Genomic DNA, 20,684 nt, shown 5'->3' on the forward strand with positions numbered 1-20,684 from the left:
TGTTGTCAGAAATTGAGGAAATTATTTCATCTATAACATGAGATATACTGATGTGAATTAGTTCAAATTCTCGTTGTGCATATTACTCATGTATATAATTATAGTAATTGAAATTAGAATATTACAAATACACATCAAGTAAAGATATTGTTAAAAACGTTAAAAAATTAAAAATCAATTTTTTAGTCGTGAAATATAGAATGACACATTTTTGTCTCCTTTTTGTGGTCAACATGTGATATATCACCTATATAACCTACTCACATTGGTAAATTGTATACAATATAGGGAAATTTGAGCATTTGGTAAAAAAACATAAAAATAAATATTTTCAGTTTTGTTTCCATGACAACTATTTTATAAGCATGGACGGCACCAGTACAGGTATGCTACCAAGCTCTAAACTTTCAGTCAATTTGAACTTCAACTTTTGATGAAATCATTTTCTCACTTTCTGACAACAGATTCTATGATGTCATACTTTACCCATAATCCTTTGCTTGAAAATCAAGATGGCTTACTACAAAATACTGATGAAAAGTTGAATATCTAGAGAATGAAAAGTGATATAAAAAAACTGTAAATTGTATTCTCCTACATTTGTGGAGCTTTTTATTTAGGGATCATTATGTTGTTTGGGTTGATGTTTCCTTTAAATAGAATTACGGTTTCATTCTCATATTTTGCTGGTCAGAGTAAGAATTGAAGCATAGAAATAGATATCGTATCACTGAAACCCTCATGAATAATTCAAATCAATTCAAATATATAATATCCCTTAGTGGCGTTGTTGAAATGATTGAGAACATTCTTGCTTCCATTAGTGGACATATGGCAGTCACTAATTAGCGAGCAATTTTCGATCGCGTATTTACCTTGAGGGGATAAAACAGGCAAACGCAGAATTATGATGAATATCGTATTCAAACTCTGTGCGCTGGGTTGATTTCACACAGGGGACCATGGTAACGTAACCTTACATCAGCAATTACAGTACCTAACATTTCACAAATAGTCAGGGAAAATTTCAAAACATAAGCAATTGTTCCCGAGAGAATAATAGTAACAGTACTATTAATAGTGAGTGTTAATATTTGAAAAGACCGGGGAATTAAAGCACTGGGCAAAATATGTAATTATACGCAACAGTGTATACCGTGAAAAAAGATGAAATTCCATTTGATTGGCTATTCCATTTGATTGGCTATTCCATTTGATTGGCTATTCCATTTGATTGGCTGCCACGCAGTGCGCTAGTTCATCGAAATGTGAAGCAATTGTGAATGTTTCAGCAACTTAGTACATATGTCATGAGATACTATCTCATACATAAACACGTCTTTTATTTCATCCTCACATAGAGGAGGCTATTTTTTTCACATATTTCAATATAAACTAGCGGGAAACGTGGTAATTAACTGCAAGGTAATAACTATTATTATACAACTGTCACCATAACGCCATATGTTACAGCGTGCCGTAATTGTGCGGTATTTTAAGGGGTATTTTCATCATACCATATAAGGAAATGCGAATTCCAAATATAGAATGATTACGCGAGTAAGCATCTTCTAATAATAAAAACAAACATGGCTGCTACCAAGGTTTGACCGGACTCCACAGAAAGAAGTTCATTGATTCTGTTCTAAACTTTTTGGATTTCAACATCTCATGATGTACCATTGGAAGGAAAAGATGTATAATAATGAGGTTATTACGAAGATACCTCAAAGTCTGCACTCAGACAGCACGCCGTCGCATCGACCTCCGGTACTCCCGCTGTACTGCCTTCGTGCATACTATGAGGTATCTTCTTAATAACCTCATAATATTGTGACGATTTCTTTTGCAGCTGCCCTAAACTAATATATAAGTAATTTATTAATCTCGAAAATAGAAGTGGACTAAACAATATTATTTTCACATTGAACTCTCGCGTTAAGGTAAAGATGCAGGTTACCTGAAAGGCATTTTAATTAGTTAATTAGGAAACCAAGATGACCTCCCTTGTCCACAAAACTATATATTTTCGGAAAGCTTATTGTATGAATTTTAAAATTTTCTTATTATTTTTCTTTTATGGACACTGTAGTTTGAAATATGCACACAAATGTGCTTTTTTGGTCAAAGGTGATTTAAAAAAAAATAGCTCCTAAACCATGCTTCTGTTTTCTGTCAAAATTGGCTTATGGGTACATCTGTTTACTATGAATACAGTGCTGTCTTGAAAACTGTCTACCAGTTGTAAATTTTGCAGGGCAGCAGCCCAAATTTCACTACTTCAAATTTATGCATAAATTAACACCCATGCTAGTTGTCTGTACGATTGCTGTAACATTGTTCAACCAAAAACAATGCCCCAAAGGCGTTTTGCAGATAAACACATTGTAAATTATTTGTGAAAATTGCAAAACAAAAGTTCAAAGCGTCTGGGAGCTATTTTTCTGGGATGTGCACTGAAAAGAAGCTGAGATAATTGCTAATTTGCATAACAACTCACTCAGTAAGAAGTTTGCTAATGCTCATAATTAAAATGGCTGAAACAGTTCCAAATTTAAATGTATTATCGTTTTGTTAAAAGTTAAATATAGTGCATAATATGGAGATCCCGTCATTTTTTTTCACCATGTTTCGTTTTTAATATTTATGTACAACCTTGCTAAATCTTTCTAAGCATTCAAAGGAGAGAATGTTTGCACCTGTTATCTATATTTTAAATTCGTTTTTTGAGTATGTTCCACTATTCACAATTCTACAATATTTTAACAGTCTATAGCCAAGACTGTTTGGATAATAAAAAGCAAAAAAAAAATTCACTTCCAAGTGCCAACAAACCTACATCTCTACCTTAATAAGCACAAAAATACGTGCATATTTAAGTTAGAGAGCACAATCTTGAAACAAGCCTGTCAAAATCACAAAACCATTAACAAAGTTTATTGTTGCTATGGGTATATATATCAAACTAATGTACGTAATGTATATGAATTCGTTATAAAAAATGACTTGGGGCATTATTAGTTAGATACATTTATTACAATATCTCCATGGCAACCGGTGGGGGTTATAATATATCAATGAAAAGCCTTACCTTATATCAAGCACAATAAGCGTCCCAACAATAGAAAATATACCGTCAGCAAATGCTAAAACAAAGAACAAAACTTTTACATTTTATTTTATTGATAAACAAACCAGGTATCTACTCCATGATAGGCAAGGTGATTTTCATTTTATTTAATTCAAAAATAACAAAATAACATCAATGTGCTTTGTTTTCACTGTCTTACCCTCTTAAACAAAGAGCTATATCATAATGTAGCTATTTTTCAAAGACTTAATCGATAACCCTTGCCATTTGAATTTTGAGATTGCAGAAATGAGATATTAGATGGACAGGGAAAAATTCTAACCAGACTTACCCATAATTCTTGTCGTGTCGAATCTTCTCTGATAAACATGATGCCACACATACTTCCCGAAATGTCTGTGTCGATAGAATGAATAATCTGAAATATACACGAAGGATGTGTGAGTTGGTAGTGTATGTGCAACACGCAAATGTAACAAATTAAGTTAGAATATATATAAACACTTTTATATTTTACGCGTTAGAAAATGTTATGGACGTCCTTTTCATTTCCAAAAGGTACGCCACATTTACGTCAAGTTCGAAGATTGCATTTGTTTTCACTGTATAAACAACGATGATGGGCGTGACGTATAGAAAATCACGTGACCGAAAGCAAACGATTTCGTAAAATTATGTGTTTGTATTCCATTGAATTTACAAAATCATGAGAATAATATTTGCAATTGCATTTTTTAGTGTGATTGTCTTTGTTTTCACTTAGATGAAAAGACATATATATATTTAATAGATTTAATAGTTTCTTTCATTTATTATAACCACTGTCGATTGTTACCATTTTCAAAACATGTGGTTTGATTGTTGAAATCAAACTATACGACAATGAAATAAATGTACACATCCTGACTTACTTCCACATTGATTGTAGATACCAAGACAAGCAGCGGATATTAAGTCGTGGAATACTAACATTATTAAAAATACCCAGGCCTGGGAATATAAAACACAACTTAATTATGCAATTAAGATGAAAATAATCATAAAAAGCAAACACAGCCAGGAAAGACAAAAATGATATTCAATTTCGCCTGATATCAAAATACTAAACAACTATCTACTTTCACACAATGATGTAGTGAATTAGTTTGTGAAGGAAATAGCATTGCATTTGAGATCTCGTGTAAAGTTGATGAATTGAGATAAACGTTCACGCCCTAACTAGTCAATTATATCACATGTAAGTAACAGCATTAACCGTCTTTACCGCTTGGATCGAAGCATATCCGATAACACCTGCAATTGCAGCGACCACGAGCACGACACTTGAGCAGAATACAACGGTCCATCGAACTGAAGACTGTGAAACGAAGAAAGAGATTGTGAAAACACTTGTGCAATGAATTAATGCCAAGATCTAACTACAACATTGAACATCGTATATATTCGACGCTTTGGAAAAAAACAGAGATATAAACATACTCGTCCCGTAAGTCTATCATCGTTAATGATTACATATCTATGTTTTTGTGAATGCTTAAATATATATGTTTATGTGAATACTTACATATCTGTGTTTATGTGAATGCTTACATATATATGTTTATGTGGATACTTACATATATATGTTTCTGTGAATGCTTACATATATATGTTTCTGTGAATACTTACATATATATGTTTCTGTGAATGCTTACATATATATGTTTCTGTGAATGCTTACATATGTATGTTTCTGTGAGTACTTACATATATATGTTTCTGTGAAAGCTTACATATATATGTTCTGTGAATGCACAGACATGTTTCTTTGAATACTTACATACATATGTTTTTGTGAATGCTTAAATATATATGTTTATGTGAATACTTACATATCTGTGTTTATGTGAATGCTTACATATATATGTTTATGTGGATACTTACATATATATGTTTCTGTGAATGCTTACATATATATGTTTCTGTGAATACTTACATATATATGTTTCTGTGAATGCTTACATATATATGTTTCTGTGAATGCTTACATATGTATGTTTCTGTGAGTACTTACATATATATGTTTCTGTGAAAGCTTACATATATATGTTCTGTGAATGCACAGACATGTTTCTTTGAATACTTACATACATATGTTTCTGTAAATACCTACATATATATGTTTCTGGGAATGCTTACAAGTAGGTTTCTGTGAATGCTTACAAATAGGTTTCTGTGAATTCTTACATATATATGTTTCCGTGAATACGTACATATATATGTTTCTGTGAATGCTTAAAAATAGGTTTCTGTGAATGCTTACAAATAGGTTTCTGTGGATGCTTGCATATACATGTTTCTGTGAATACGTACACATATATGTTTCTGTGAATGCTTAGATATACATGTTTCTTTGAATGCTTACATATACATGTTTCTGTGAATATGTAGATATATATGTTTCTGTGAATGCTTACAAATAGGTTTCTGTGAATGCTTACATATATATGTTTCTGTGAATACTTACATATATGTTTCTGTGAATGCTTACATATACATGTTTCTTTGAATACTTACATACATATGTTTCTGTGAATGCTTACATATATATGTTTCTGTGAATGCTTACATATACATGTTTCTGTAAATGCTTACAATTAGGTTTCTGTGAATGCTTACATATATATGTTTCTGTGAATACTTACATATATGTTTCTGTGAATGCTTACATATACATGTTTCTGTGAATACTTACATATATATGTTTCTGTGAATGCTTACATATATGTTTCTGTGAATGCTTACATATATATGCTTCTGTGAATGCTTACATATATATGTTTCTGTGAATACTTACATATATGTTTCTGTGAATGCTTACATATACATGTTTCTGTGAATACTTACATATATATGTTTCTGTGAATGCTTACATATATATGTTTCTGTGAATACTTACATATATGTTTCTGTGAATGCTTACATATATATGTTTCTGTGAATGCTTACATATACATGTTTCTTTGAATACTTACATACATATGTTTCTGTAAATACTTACATATATATGTTTCTGGGAATGCTTACAAATATGTTTCTGTGAATGCTTACATATATATGTTCCGTGAATACGTACATATATATGTTTCTGTGAATGCTTAAAAATAGGTTTCTGTGAATGCTTACAAATAGGTTTCTGTGGATGCTTGCATATACATGTTTCTGTGAATACGCACACATATATGTTTTTGTGAATGCTTACAAATAGGTTTCTGTGAATGCTTACATATATATGTTCCGTGAATACGTACATATATATGTTTCTGTGAATGCTTAATAATAGAGGTGTCTGTGAATGCTTACAAATAGGTTTCTATGGATGCTTGCATATACATGTTTCTGTGAATACGCACACATATATGTTTCTGTGAATGCTTACAAATAGGTTTCTGTGAATGCTTAGATATACATGTTTCTTTGAATGCTTACATATATATGTTTCTGTGAATACATACATATTTATGTTTCTGTGAATGCTTACAAATAGGTTTCTGTGAATGCTTACAAATAGGTTTCTGTGAATGCTTACATATATAGGTTTCTGTGAATGCTTACAAATAGGTTTCTGTGAATGCTTACATATACATGTTTCTGTGAATACAGTATGTGATTTCTTACCCTTAACTTCCCATCTTCTTTGAATTCATCTTTTATCATTTTAGGTCGATTGAAGGCAATCAAGGCGATGATAAGCTGCAGTTACAAGTCAATAGAACAATCTAATCAAATTTAATTAAAGGGGAAGTCCGGGCAAACAATATAATGATTCCAGGTAAAAAATACTCCACAAATACAGGAGATATAGTGATGTTATATTATTACAAAAATAGACGAAGTGTTATGTTAAACTAGAATGTGAAGCCTGAGTGAGTCGCTTATCGTATCAAAATGAACATGTCTTCAAAGGTCCACCGACTGCAATATCAGTGAAATCACATGACTCGTTGTTACTAAATCCTAGTTATACTTGAAAAAAAATTTCAGAAATTATCCATTTCATCAGTAAAAAGTGGATAGTTGAATCCACTGGGTACGCTTATATTTCTCATGCTATCATTGACTTGACCTTGGACATTCTTGTAATTAGAAAAAAAAACTCTATTCGTGTTGGGAAGTCGCCGAGGGTGCTATCGCGTTCGTTGCAGGAAATGGGATAATTTGTATCAAACCTAATTCAATTCAAGTTTATCCCAAGGGAATATACTAACACGACTTTACCGTGTGCATCTGGAAATGAGGCCAAGTAGTAAGCGGCCTGTTTTCCGACGGTTTGAGAGTGAATAGGTGATTAGTTGATTAGTAACATTACTTATTTTGTTTAGAAAATGTTTATCAAGACCAATGTTGGATAGACAACTGACAAGTTTTTAACTTTACGGAGACATGATAAAACATTATATAAACATGTGCAAAATCTTCCACCAGAGTTTTGGCGGAAAAATAGGCAAAACGTAGCATATATATTTATATAAATATGTATACATCGCTTCGTACCTGCATCAACACGATGCATATGACGCACAGACAGAATATCATAATGGCGTACGGGTCATCGATATGTTCTGCCATTAAGGCTAACTGAAATAAAAAAGAAAACAGATATATGCATTCAATGAACAAAACATACGTACCAGTGGTCCTAGAGTTCCCATAGCGCGAGACATTAAAACAAATAAATGTCAATTGCAATAAAAGTGTACGCAAACTGAATTTTATCTCAGACAACTATTTATATTAGTTGTCTGAGATTTAATATAAGTGTGTTATTTGTCAGATTTATTACGAAACGTGTCAATATAAAGCTGGTGACTGAATTGTTAACTTTTGAAATTCAAAATTGGTCATAATTGACATATGTACTCATTGTCAAACCTGATTGGTACTGCATGAATTTAATCATCTTTACAGTTAGAATGGTTAGCTGTATGTGGATATGCCGGTATATTCGTGTGTAGGCTCCCATAAAGCCAGCCTACCATCACGCATCATCGTTTACCGAATGATTAACGTCAAAGCGAAAATGGCTTGATACGGAAATGATTATTTGGTTCAGTATTTTCGCTCCAATCAAAATCGGATATTAAAAAAAACATTCTGTTTTTTAGATCGATAGAGGGTAGACGGTTTGGAAAATTGGCTTACTGCCTGAGAGCCCTTTTAATCTAAGTTTCAGTTTACCCGCTAATTACAACGACAAGAATACTGCGATTATGTCATCTCCGTATAGACTTCATAATACCTACTCGAAATGTTGCGTACTTGGCAAGATGGGAAATTTGTAATTTTTCGCACGACAACAGGAGTCAAGCCCGCAATGTCTCTGATGATAGGCGGACATTCTAATCATCACGCAACGAAACAGCACTTGTTTTGAATGTTGAAGTACATATCATGTCTTGTCCTCTCTACTCTAAAAACACATTTACTGTCATCACATGTGGGATTCGTCTCGTTTCACTTGTTTTTTCACCTGCAGTGACGTCAACGCGTTTATTGATTGAACTGCAGGATCAGCTAAAAGTGTAATTTTATCAGAAGTAGCTTATTGTTGAAAGATCATTCTACGGTTAAGAAAACTACGCTGTCGTGTTTGTTTGTTAAAGCGGGGGAGTCGCCACCTGCGCATGCGTAAACAAGCGTTTACCCATGAGCCTTTCCATGTACAGATGAAGACACCCCCGAGATTTGTTAAATGGTGTCAGTTAGCACCAAATTGAATGAATAATGTTATTTTGTGGTTTCTTAACACAAAAGGCGTTAATATTGTACGATTAGTGGAGCGTTGTAGACAAGCTGATACATTTTAAAAAATTTTTAGCATATTTTTTATGAACACTGTAGTTTGAAATATGCACAAAAATGTGATTTTTTGGTCAAAAGTGTTTTAAAAATTAGCTTCTAAACCATACTTCTGTTTCCTGTCAAAATTGGTTCTGGGATGTGCACTAAAAAGAAGCTGCTAATTTGCATAACAATTCACTCAGTAAGAAGTTTGCTAATGCTCATAATTAAAATGGCTGTAACAGTTCCAAATTTAAATGTATTATCATTTTGTTAAAAGTTAAATTTAGTGCATAATATGGAGATCCCGTCATTTCTTTTTTTGTCACCGTTTTTTTTTTATTATTTATGTACAGCCTTGCTAAATCTTGCTAAGCATTCAAAAGAGAGAATGTTTGCACCTGTTATCTATATTTTAACATCGTTTTTTGATTATGTTCCACTATTCACAATTCTACAAAATTTTAACAGTCTATAGTCAAGACTGTTTGGATAATAAAAAGCAAAAACAAAATTCACTTCCAAGTGCCCACGAACCTGCATCTCTACCTTAATTACATTAATTATGTACTAACCGCAAAGTCATATCTAAATATTGGTGACTGATTTTTTTAAACAAAAAATAATATAATTTCTTTAAATTTAAAAATCATCATTTTGAGAAAACTTGAAGTGAGAGATATTGCCAATATGGCAATAAGAACAAAGTTGAATACCAGAGTAGTAAAGTTGTTATTATATTCAAATCATACTTTGCGTTCTTCTGCGCAGGTCTGTTGCGCATATCTGTTGCTCGTTAAACGATGTACGTGAAAATATAAATGCAGAATGTACTTACACTGAACGGCAGTAAAGACATTGGTACAAGAAACAGCTGAAAAATAAATACAAGTACATATTATATATTTGAAAGTTGACAATAATTTCACGTTGAAATGTGTTGAGTGAACTAATAGAAGTACAATATACAGTCAATATAGAACTCCGTAAAGTGCTGGTGAAATGCCCACCCACCCGTTTCAAGTTTCCCGCTGAAATGGACAGATATTCATTTTTATTTTGCTAAAAAGGATTACTCGTATCCAAATAAATTTGAGATATTTCTCGTGCTGTAGCCACCTATCCTGAAATAGTCGACTGTTCGGCAAAACTGGGAAACGATTTCCCTTCGTTGAATAACTGCCTGGATACCGGCCCTCCGCTCCCAAATGATCTCATCGCCATACTTCTGCGGTTTCGCGCAAACCCAGTCGCACTCGTCAGCGACATTGAGAAGGCGTTCTTACAGATCAGACTCGCCAAAGATGATAAACAATATACTAAGTTCTTGTGGCTATCCGAGTACATGTAACCTTTTCCAGTGACGAGTTAATAAAAGCAGTTTCTTGATATCGTTTATTTGTTTCCTGTCCTATGATCGACCGTCCCTTGTTTTACGCGCCTTGAACTTTACGCTCGTTAGGGTTGAGATAAGTGTGAAACCCTATTCTCAATTCCCCCCACATTTATTTCCGACTCTCACCGAAAGTGCGCCACCTAATGCCAAAATATGAGATGAAGCCATACTCCTGAGCCGTACTTTGTGTCATTCAACATACTTTTATATACATTTTTTTATCGGCGTTTCTTTTTGTTGTGTCTATTTTTTTTGAGAGAGAGAGTTGTTATAAGTTGTTTTCACAAAAAACATTTATGATGTGTTGTGTTATGGGCGGGTGCATTAATACGCATAGCCATATTGTAAGTATTCACACGTTTCCAATTGATCCGAAGGTGCGACGTCAATGAACGAAAGCCGTAAAGGCAACAAAAACAGGTTGGGATTGACTATCTCCTTACAGTGTCATATGTAGTGTCCTCATCCATGAAAAAACAACAACTAGGTTTTAAAGAGAAGCGTCGACAACTTAAACCTAGCGCAATACCAACATATTTGAAAGAAATAAATTCCAGACGGACCAGCTCATGTTTACTTAGGCGGATTTCAGAAGAGAGACAGACGTCAGGCAAATGATTTGACTTTTTTGCGATCCTGAATATTGCTTTATAGAGACCGTTTAGTTCGTGTTATGTAAAAGGTAGTAATAATTTTGACAGTGACACGAAAACGAAGCGTCGGACAAACAGGAAATTACGCACCCCTCACACACTGCTAATTGTTTTCACTTTCGCAGGCTAAAAGTTTCTGAATTGTTCGGTGATTGGTGTTGAATGTGGAATTCACACCTCTGTTACCGTAGTATCAAGTTTGTCGCATACGGTTGAGTTAGATGCGAACTCGTATGTGTTTCTTATGGTCCATTCGTCCTCAACGAACAAGCACATAAGTGGCAATTTAGTCAAATGCAAGCTGCCCAGCAAGTTCCCCCTCTGACGTCACACAAGGGGAATGAGAAGCTAATGAGAAGCCTCGTTTTAAAATTCACAAAAATAAAGTTGCCGTAGGCTGAGTTTATAACGCATTTTTTTCACTTAAAATAATTATGCTTAAAAACATAAACATTAATAATATTGATGTACCACTGAATAATTGTAGGCGAGAAAATAGCAACCATTTCACAGGCACTTTAATGAATATGTTTATTAACACTGCAATTTTACTAACAATATAAAGATGATCTAAGATGCCTGTTCATCTACTGTGGTGCGAACGAGTGAAAAATGCCATATTGTAAATGACAAACTACTACACATTCAACTAAACAAAATTTATACTTTTTCAAGAATAGCAAAGATGTTATTCCTCCCAGGCGCGGTTTGCCGCTAGAGGGCGCGCGTTACTGAAATTATGTTAGGAATCATGACGTGAAATAACATGAATGCAAAATTATAAATGCTTCTTAACAGGCAATTATGACGTCACTCACCAGATTGGCTAATATTATCGTATCCCCGACATTCTCAATTGGTTGATATGTCCTACGTAATGCAATACAGTGTTAAATCAGATCAGTGTTAAATTGGGATAGAGACGACGGGTAAGAACTGACGTGTTACGAGATTTCGAACTTTTATTATGAGACATCGTGCAAACAAAGATATATTCTACCGCAAAGTGGCTTCAGAATTTAATTAATTAAGTCGGTGTCCATGTATACCAAAGTAAAGCCAAACAACAATCATACAACAGTTCAGCAAAATGCGTGTTAAAAGCAATGTATGAAGGAAACCATCACTGTAAAAATAAATAGTATCGACAGAGTAGATGGAAAGAAGACGCCATGATGTTTTAAAGGACCAAACGATTGCACAATTGTGTGCCGAAACATTTAGCGCCAAAGCGTTATTCGGTGCGACAAATATGATATCGCTTTGTATGTAGACGTACCAGACGTGATCTTCCCACGATGAGTAAATAAAAAGAAAAGCGAAGAAATACAACACGATTAGAAGCACCTCATCTTTCATATTTTCTTTCAGTGTCTAACAGGAAAATGTGAGAAAATAATCAGGGATGATTTGAGAATCGTGGCGTGTGTGTTAATAGAATATACCAAGCTATTCACGTGGTGTAAAATATACAGATGTGTGTACAGTAGGTTTTGTTACAACATTTAATACCTACACTAGAGGGCGCTTAGAACAACAACTCATTTAACGCTATTCAAAGATGAAAATAATATTGTTTTGCACGTGTGACATACCATGTTACGAAAATATCGTATTACAATGCAAAGTTCGGAGAAAACTGAGGTGAAAAAATAGCGTATTTTGTCTGTTTTTTAGACGTTTTACTATTGTTATCCGTGGGAAGATATAACTCAAAATTTTGCTCGGTGACATAGGGCGAGTTTGATATATAGTTAATTTATATAAAAAAAAGTATTATTAACGCACTGAGCAAATATTGATTTTAAAATCGAGAGGATGTATGAAATGTTTGACCAAATTTTGTCTCCAATTTCATAAAAAAAGCATCATTCGTTTTAACGACCCCTCTTCTATATTCACAAATACTCCCCTCCGGAAAATCCAACGCAATCTTTGATCTCGTGCGCATAGTCATCTCAAAAATAGTGGCTTACCTTGGATTCTTCAAATTCTTCCACCGCGTCAGATAATGGCACACTCTGTAAAACAACAACAAACAGTAACATCTTCCAGTTATACCCCCACGCAACATGGAACATATATGTGCGTTAAATACTTCCTCCACTGGAGTTAAATTCGATACTGATACGTCACACGCATTGTAATTTATTTGATGTGCGTTCATTTGAAAAAAAAATGTTATCCAATTTACTTTCAAAATGTCATTAATATTTGTTTTTTCACATACTGGTATTATTAGGTGTACAAAATTTAAATACTTTGGTGTTGTAAAACATTGATAAACAACATTAGGAATATTTTATTGCCGAAATGTTGCCCTGACATGAATTGCCAAATGATTTTTTTTTACTGATTTTCAGTATATTTGATTCGCAGTGTATTATTTAAAATAACACGTCATGAATACTAAGGCAAAGGAACCCCCATTTGACCATGTGAACAATAACGCCGCCTTGAAAGCACGCCCGCAATGTCAGCATCGCTCTGGAGTTCCATGCAACACGGCAGATCAGTTTAGTTTTTGTATGGACACAGGACAAATTAAAACCCCCGATACTGTGACGACTGTTTACCAAGTTAGTCAAGCCGGCTCTGTATCACACGTGTGAACTTGATATAACGGTGTTATATGATTAATGTGTGTAAATGCACTTAGATCATTTTTCTGTCACAATATTTAAAACTTTGATTTATGGCATGCGAGTTTGCAATTTGGACACATAAGTAAACACATAACTCCTAAAAAAACCTTACTGAACCAACCAACACCGTTCTGTGCACATGCAGTAGTGGGCAGTAGTGGGGGAATATGTTAGATATTCTACATTAAAACAATCGCATTATCGCGTTTTATGTGGAAAAAATAGCAAAATATAAAATAAAGCGATGCGATAATTAAAAGTTCAGTTGTGAATTATGACTCGTTTGTTTGTTCATGATATTATAACCTTTTAACCCAAAGTCATCGGGACCAATTGTATGGAAAACAAGCTGTTGGTTGGAGGCAATGTACAGCATTTAATTAGGTTATTTTGGGGGTTGTGTGTAGCATGGAGCTTCATGTGTGTAACTCGCTGACTTGGCAGTGAATGACTTGTTTGTTGTTATCATATTGTAACGCTGGATATTGTCTTTAAAATCTGTTGTAAAACAGCTGGTCTGATTCAATTTCAATGTTTGTTCATGCACGCACGATAAGAGTGTGTTGAGGCAGTAGTTACGTAATGGATACTTACATAGGTGTTTGACACTAACTATTGAAATTATTTACTATCTGTTTTTCATGTTCATTCTGGCTTTGCTTTTTTTGTGGAGTTCTACTTTATTTAAACGTCTATTTTCACTTTTGATATTGCCGTTTATTACTATTAATGAAATTTCTATTACATTCTCCTATATATATATATATATATATATATATATATATATATATATATATATATATATATATATATATATATATATATATATATATATATATAAACAATTGTCAGGTAAATGTTTGGTTTAACAGTCAGATAATCAGATAAAGTTCAACTTTGCCGATTCTGTTTATTCTGTTAAACGGATCGCACCATATCGCCACGGTCAGTTTGTCAAGTTCATTGATATGGAAGTTAACTTGACCCTGGACCTGTAGGTCCATGACCCGACAAACCATGGATTCAAATATTTATATTATCATCGCAGTTCAGTACTGGCAAAAACGCATTTAAATTATAAATAATACAAGCACGTTTAAATTCACTAAATACAGCATTTATAATTATGTTATAATAATTATGTTGTAGTTTTGTTCATGTTGTTGTATAATGTGACATGTTTTGTACTAACACTAACCCTAACACAACTATTTAAAAACGTCTGTGACATTGTACTGATAGCGATGGAAGTCAACTAATATGAACGCACACTCTTTCGTACTGTTCTAATCTGGCGAAGCGCGATGTGGAGACTTTGCGGGGGTAAAAAAAATCGTATGCAATATAATGATCGACATCTTAGAAATGGTTTAGCAGTATTGCAGAGCGGTGGCGAGAGTCGATCTTTTATTGAAGCTGTGCAGCGAATCTCTCTGTCAACTGGCAACCACATATTTACCATATTTTTTATGAGACGCATACAATCCTTAGGAAAGGATAAAAAGGGTCTTACAGAAAGAAATTAAAACAAACTACAATCTAAAAAAAAACTTTTCTAAAAAAAATAAAACAAATCAAAAACAATAAAGACAATTTGCAGCCAATGGTGAATACAGAATATAGAATGAACACAAAATGTAGCCTAATACACTGATAGATGTTGCTGTTTTGTTCCATAGCTGTTTTTTAGGAAGACTGCTAAGGCTGGTGCTAGAGTATGGTTTGCCATAATCAAAATGAATTTATTCTGACTATTTTCTTTATCAAAATTTGGAACTTTATTTTGTGCAGTCAGGAATAATTTGTCCCTATGGTGACTGTAAGCTGGACATTTCATTACAAAATGTTGCTCATCCTCAATTATATTTTGGCTGCACATATCACATGTTCTTTTATCCAGCGGCACATTATTATGTCTGCCTTTCTCAATTGTAAGGTCATGGTTGCTTGTCCTGAATTTTGCAATTAACATTCTAAGACCATGGTTCTGCATATTAATTAGGTAATTTTCAATTTTTAAATCTTGTTTGAAAAGTCTGTATGTTCTTAGTTTGTTTTTAGCCAAGGTTTGTTTTCTATTATCATTATGCATGTCTACGATCCATTGGTTCTCAAATGATTTTTTTATTTTTTTATGAATAAAGTCTAAATTTTTTCAGTTTACAATGGTGACAACATGTTCTATATCTTGCATGAGGGTTTCTACACTTGTAAACCATTTACTTTTTACATTCTTATTTACTAAGTAGGCTTCTCTTAGTAATGTGTTATCAGAGTTTGTTACCCGGTTGAAATATTTAAGTCGTTGTTTCTTGATAAAACAGTCAATGGGATACCTTCCTAGCTCACCATAAACAGCCATTTTTGTTGTGAATTTTGAGAAACCAAGAATGAACTGACAAAATGAAAGATGGACATCCTCAATTGCAGACTTAGTTGTGCTTTCATCACCCCAAACATCACTACCATATACAATAATTGGTCTTATCAGTTTGTCAAATAAAGATAGTTGGAGGGGTATGTTTAGTGAGTTGTCATAACCGAGTTTGCATTTCAAAGCAAAGAGAGCTTTCATCCCTTTATTTGCTAAATTGATACCCTCTTTATGTTTGCCATTAGCACTTATAGTTATACCCAGGTAATTAATTTGCTTAACTATGGCAATTTCTTTTTCAGCGAAGAAGAATATATTATTGTTCAGGGCTCTGTTTGATTTATTGAATACAATAACCTTTGTTTTCTCTGTATTAACAGCCAGGCGCAATTTTGACGTATATATTTTTAAGTTGTCTAAACAGTTTTGTAGCCCCATAGCAGATTTAGATAAAATGACAACATCATCTGCATATATGAGACAACTTACTTTTAAATTATCAAGAAATTAAATTACCACACGCACGACGAAGTGATGAGAAACTAAAGAAAATGACATTCACGCGAAAGATCGATAGGCATGTTCGTCAGTATTCTAGTGAAGTGGTGAAAGGCGATCGTTTATTGGAGCTGAAAAAAATCTCGTTGTCAATCAAAGGGGAAAAATGAGATAGATTAGAAAGCCCTGTCATTATTACAGACCAGTAACGAGAGTTGATAATTTATTACAGCCCAGTGGTACAAGCGATTCTCCAATACACTTTGAATTGACGTAGTACGAGGGGAGTGGTTAGGAATTGTTACAATCAACAGCCGTACGGTTGCGTTTGTTACACGTTACTTGTGGGCAGCCAGTGTACATGATGCGCCTATTTGATTCATTGGCAATTTGCTCTGTAAATAGACTATGAACTGATATTGATTTACTGAATCACGCTTTGTTGAAACATCAATCATTAGTGAAAGGTTGGCTATCCCATTCTGACTAACTAACGGATGTCCGTTTTAGTAATGTACAACTTCAGTAAACGTTTCATCTCGATGTTCCCCTTCCCTAGTTCAACAGCTAGTTCAAAAGCTTCCCGTGTCGTGGCTGCTAACATATGCTAATAAACTGATCAAATAATTATTGACTTGTAATAACATCAGACACAATTATATGGGTCAATGTTTAATTCTTTCCAGCATCTCGACAACTATACGCATGGCATTGGAATCCGTTCCTTCAAGTTGCAAACACTACAACACTAGAACAACATACAGCCTGTATCTGTACTAATGGACTTGCCAGTTTTCCTTTGAAGCGAGGTTCTTGGTGAAAGACGACTCTGAAGTTCATGGTGTTCAGTGTGTTTGATGTTTGGTGACTTGGCACTATTATGTTGATGTTATAGAATGTAACGTCATAGACACATGGAAATATAAATTATGACAGGAGTACGGTCAAACGCGTGGGCAAAACGCGTGGGCATCGCTGTTCAGTGTTCAAAATGTCCAATGGAATATATTCGATATTGGTTTCGAAATAAAACTAAACTCAGAAAAGATGGTGTAACAAACAAGGAAAAGGATCCATTTCGTTTTTGAAAACTAGCTTTTAGGAATTATGAATAATATATATTATTATACACCTGTCACTGTAACGCCGTAAGTTACAGCGTGCCGTAATTTTGCGGTAATTTGCGGGGTATTTTCATCCTACCATGTAAGGAAATTCCAAATATAGAATGATTACGCGCGTAAGGGTCTTCTAATAATAAAAATTGCTGCCACAAGGGTTTGACCGTACTCCTGTCATAATTTATATTTCCATGTGTTTAGGTGAGGCCGCTTTTTGTAGTCATAGCGACTTTCAATGATGACCCCTGGATAATCCACACCTGCTCGTAACTTGTCATGATCAGGTTCATTCGTATGTTAGGGAATTAGTAAATGGAACAACTGGCTGATATAATTGTCAACTATGAAGTGTTGTTTTAGCCCTTGTGGCGCCGATAAATATGAGAGTTATGTCCCGACATCGGGGGCAATTAATCAGACATGGCGTGTTGACTACTTTGCGTGATTGGCTAAATGTGTGGAGGCCACGCCTCGAGCTCTTAAACTCATCTGTAATTGGTTAAGAATTGGAAAAGTGAATAAAGCCGATCTAAGTTAGTTGTGGCAGCTCACCACGGGGCACGCAGTCTTAACGCGGCCTTGGGACAGTTACAACGCGGCTGAGACCAAATGTGACACAATTCGATTCTCTGTGTGTCTTTGTTCGATAGAAAGGTGGAGAATTCCCCGAACTTGGTACCTCTGACGTGAAGGTTTAATAATACTCAATTAATCTTTCACACTCCACACAAAGAAGTTTGCTGATTATGTTCTAAACTTTTTTGACTTCGTCATTCCTATGATGTATCCTTGGACGGAAAAGATGTATAATAATAAGGTTAGTACGAGGATAGCTCAAAGTATGCACTCAGACAGTACGCCGCGCATCGACCTCCGCTGCGCTCCGGTCGATACTCCCGCTGTACTGTCTTTGTCCATACTTTGATGTATCCTCGTAATAACCTCATATTATCATATGAGCAAATGTGATACCCACCGACGGGTTCTGTTGTTTTGGGTTGCGGCAATAGACGTAGCAATAGACTATTTCATCCCCCAACGTGTAGATTCGACTTAGGCATATTCGGAGCTGTTGGTACTTATATCTTATATACCATGACATAAGCTAGTGGCGTATAACCACGGACATTCTAGGACGCTTATTGGCCTATTTATTATCAAGACAACTGTGGTTGCATAATTCAAAATCAAAACCCCGGAGATATTAAACATTCGCTAATTTTAGATATATGCTGACTAAATAGTAGTTTTCGGGCTACGCTCATAACGGACAAGATTGCAGCTAATCCCACATGTTTACATGTCGTCTAGACTCATTTGTGTTCACCAATGGGAGGGAGTTACATTTACTAGTACTATGATGTACGTCTATGCATGGGAGGTCCGTTAGTACATTCCAGGACGGTCTATGCGAGTAGTACCATAGCTCCATGGTAGAACGGACTAAGGTCGACCATACTTCTACCAATGAAAAAGACAAATTTGGGTCAGTTTTCAGTCGATTACCAGGGAACTAAAATTTGGAACAGCTTACCCCCGGATATCCAATTGATTCGTATTCGAGCAAATTTTAAAAAAAGAAGTGAAAGACTATTTAATCAACTGTAATCATCCATAGTTATATTCCAATATGTATACATAGAGGTATACAAACATGTATCTGTGTGTAAGCAAACCATTGTAAATAAGTGTTTTCTGTCTACTTGATGGCCGTTTTTAATAAATAGCTATTTAAAAATATATTTTGATGGGAAACAGACTAGACTAGCTCTGCATGAGCTAATTTCTGTTTCCCAGCCATAGATTAATATTATTATTATTTATCAATATTTATTAGTTATTGTTTATTGTTGTATTGTTATTCTTTTATGTAATCTATGGCAAATAAACAAACAAACTTAGGAAGCATATACAATTTCCCAGTCTTTTTAAAGGTTATTTATCAATACTGTAACTCGGCAGGTGCACGTTTTAGTTCCTTGGTTATAAAAAAATATGACAATGCAAAATTCGAACTTGGTGCGTACTTGGTGTAGCCTGAACACGACTAATATGCTGCCGTGTAAACCTAGTAATTAATTCAGCAAAGCAAATCGTTTCAACACTAATTCGCACATCAAATAATTGCGCATTCAACAATAGTGAATAAGCGTCATGTCGAGTTGATGCATTTGCACAAATGTTAACGAGGTGTTTTAATGTTTAGCTTGAATGGATTTTAGTTGTATAATAAAATCATGTTGATATATAATGCTACATTTGCTAAATACACGGTATTTTTACTCTTAGCTACAAAAACCAATTGCACCACGGTATCACAGTAGCATAAAGAGATAACCAGGTTTAACCAGCTGGAGCCAACAAAAATGACCTTTTTACACGTGTTTAGTCCAATCAATCATCTGGTATAAATTATGATAAGACTGCGCCCAAACATGGCTCGACCGTCTGAATAAGCCCCCCCCCCTCCCCTCTCCGCAAATCAAGAACACTGTTCGGCAGACTAGCTCGGCTCTAACGCACCGGGCCAAACTTCGGACCACTTTTGTCAACGACCGTTTAACGCACAAACGATAATCTCCTGTTAATTGGTAGCAGGAAGGATAGTTCCGCTCAGATAACATTCTGCTATATAAACCTGGTCACAATAGAATGAATTGTGGTTGTACCAGGTTACAGCTCCCTGGTTGTACAGACACTGTGCACACAAGGCAGATAGAATGAGATACAGCCTAGATCAAAATGTATATATATATAACGGTTGTCCCGTTCTGATTGTACTCACGAGTATGGTTACAATTATAGCATACACTGCATCACTAAAACCCTGGACACGCTCCGAACTCATACGCCGATGTTCATGGTCCGCCATTGCCGTTGTTCACAATCTTCGGAAGTACAGGCTGAGTTATCAGTACAATCAATATTTGGACTCCTTATGTCAATGTTAATCCAACCCGTCCCACAAGCTGACAACTTGATTGAAGTTTGACAAACATAAATGCATTATATTCAATAAACACAATGTAAAGCACTTTTCGCACGTCTAAACAAATTAAAATTGCCGATCCTTTTTATAAATCAAT

At 34.6% G+C, this 20,684-nt stretch overlaps 1 protein-coding gene across 1 annotated transcript in view; it reads right to left on the reverse strand.

Annotated features, from left to right (window-relative positions):
• LOC144354674 (endosomal/lysosomal proton channel TMEM175-like) overlaps nucleotides 1-20,470 on the reverse strand; it is a 31,433-nt gene extending 10,963 nt beyond the window's left edge. Inside the window, exons 1-11 of the mRNA XM_085493751.1 lie at nucleotides 20,384-20,470; nucleotides 12,937-12,981; nucleotides 12,240-12,334; nucleotides 11,779-11,830; nucleotides 9,750-9,785; nucleotides 7,625-7,708; nucleotides 6,749-6,823; nucleotides 4,356-4,448; nucleotides 4,003-4,081; nucleotides 3,423-3,509; nucleotides 3,092-3,146 (exon numbers count right to left, since the gene is read on the reverse strand). Coding sequence (XP_085349877.1) covers nucleotides 3,092-3,146; nucleotides 3,423-3,509; nucleotides 4,003-4,081; nucleotides 4,356-4,448; nucleotides 6,749-6,823; nucleotides 7,625-7,708; nucleotides 9,750-9,785; nucleotides 11,779-11,830; nucleotides 12,240-12,334; nucleotides 12,937-12,981; nucleotides 20,384-20,470 — 788 coding nt within the window. The remainder of the gene's footprint in view (nucleotides 1-3,091; nucleotides 3,147-3,422; nucleotides 3,510-4,002; nucleotides 4,082-4,355; nucleotides 4,449-6,748; nucleotides 6,824-7,624; nucleotides 7,709-9,749; nucleotides 9,786-11,778; nucleotides 11,831-12,239; nucleotides 12,335-12,936; nucleotides 12,982-20,383) is intronic.
• Between the last annotated feature and the right edge of the window lie 214 nt (nucleotides 20,471-20,684).

Source organism: Saccoglossus kowalevskii, chromosome 19 (assembly GCF_978046115.1).
Source record: "Saccoglossus kowalevskii chromosome 19, keSacKowa6.1, whole genome shotgun sequence".
Classification (NCBI taxonomy): domain Eukaryota; kingdom Metazoa; phylum Hemichordata; class Enteropneusta; family Harrimaniidae; genus Saccoglossus; species Saccoglossus kowalevskii.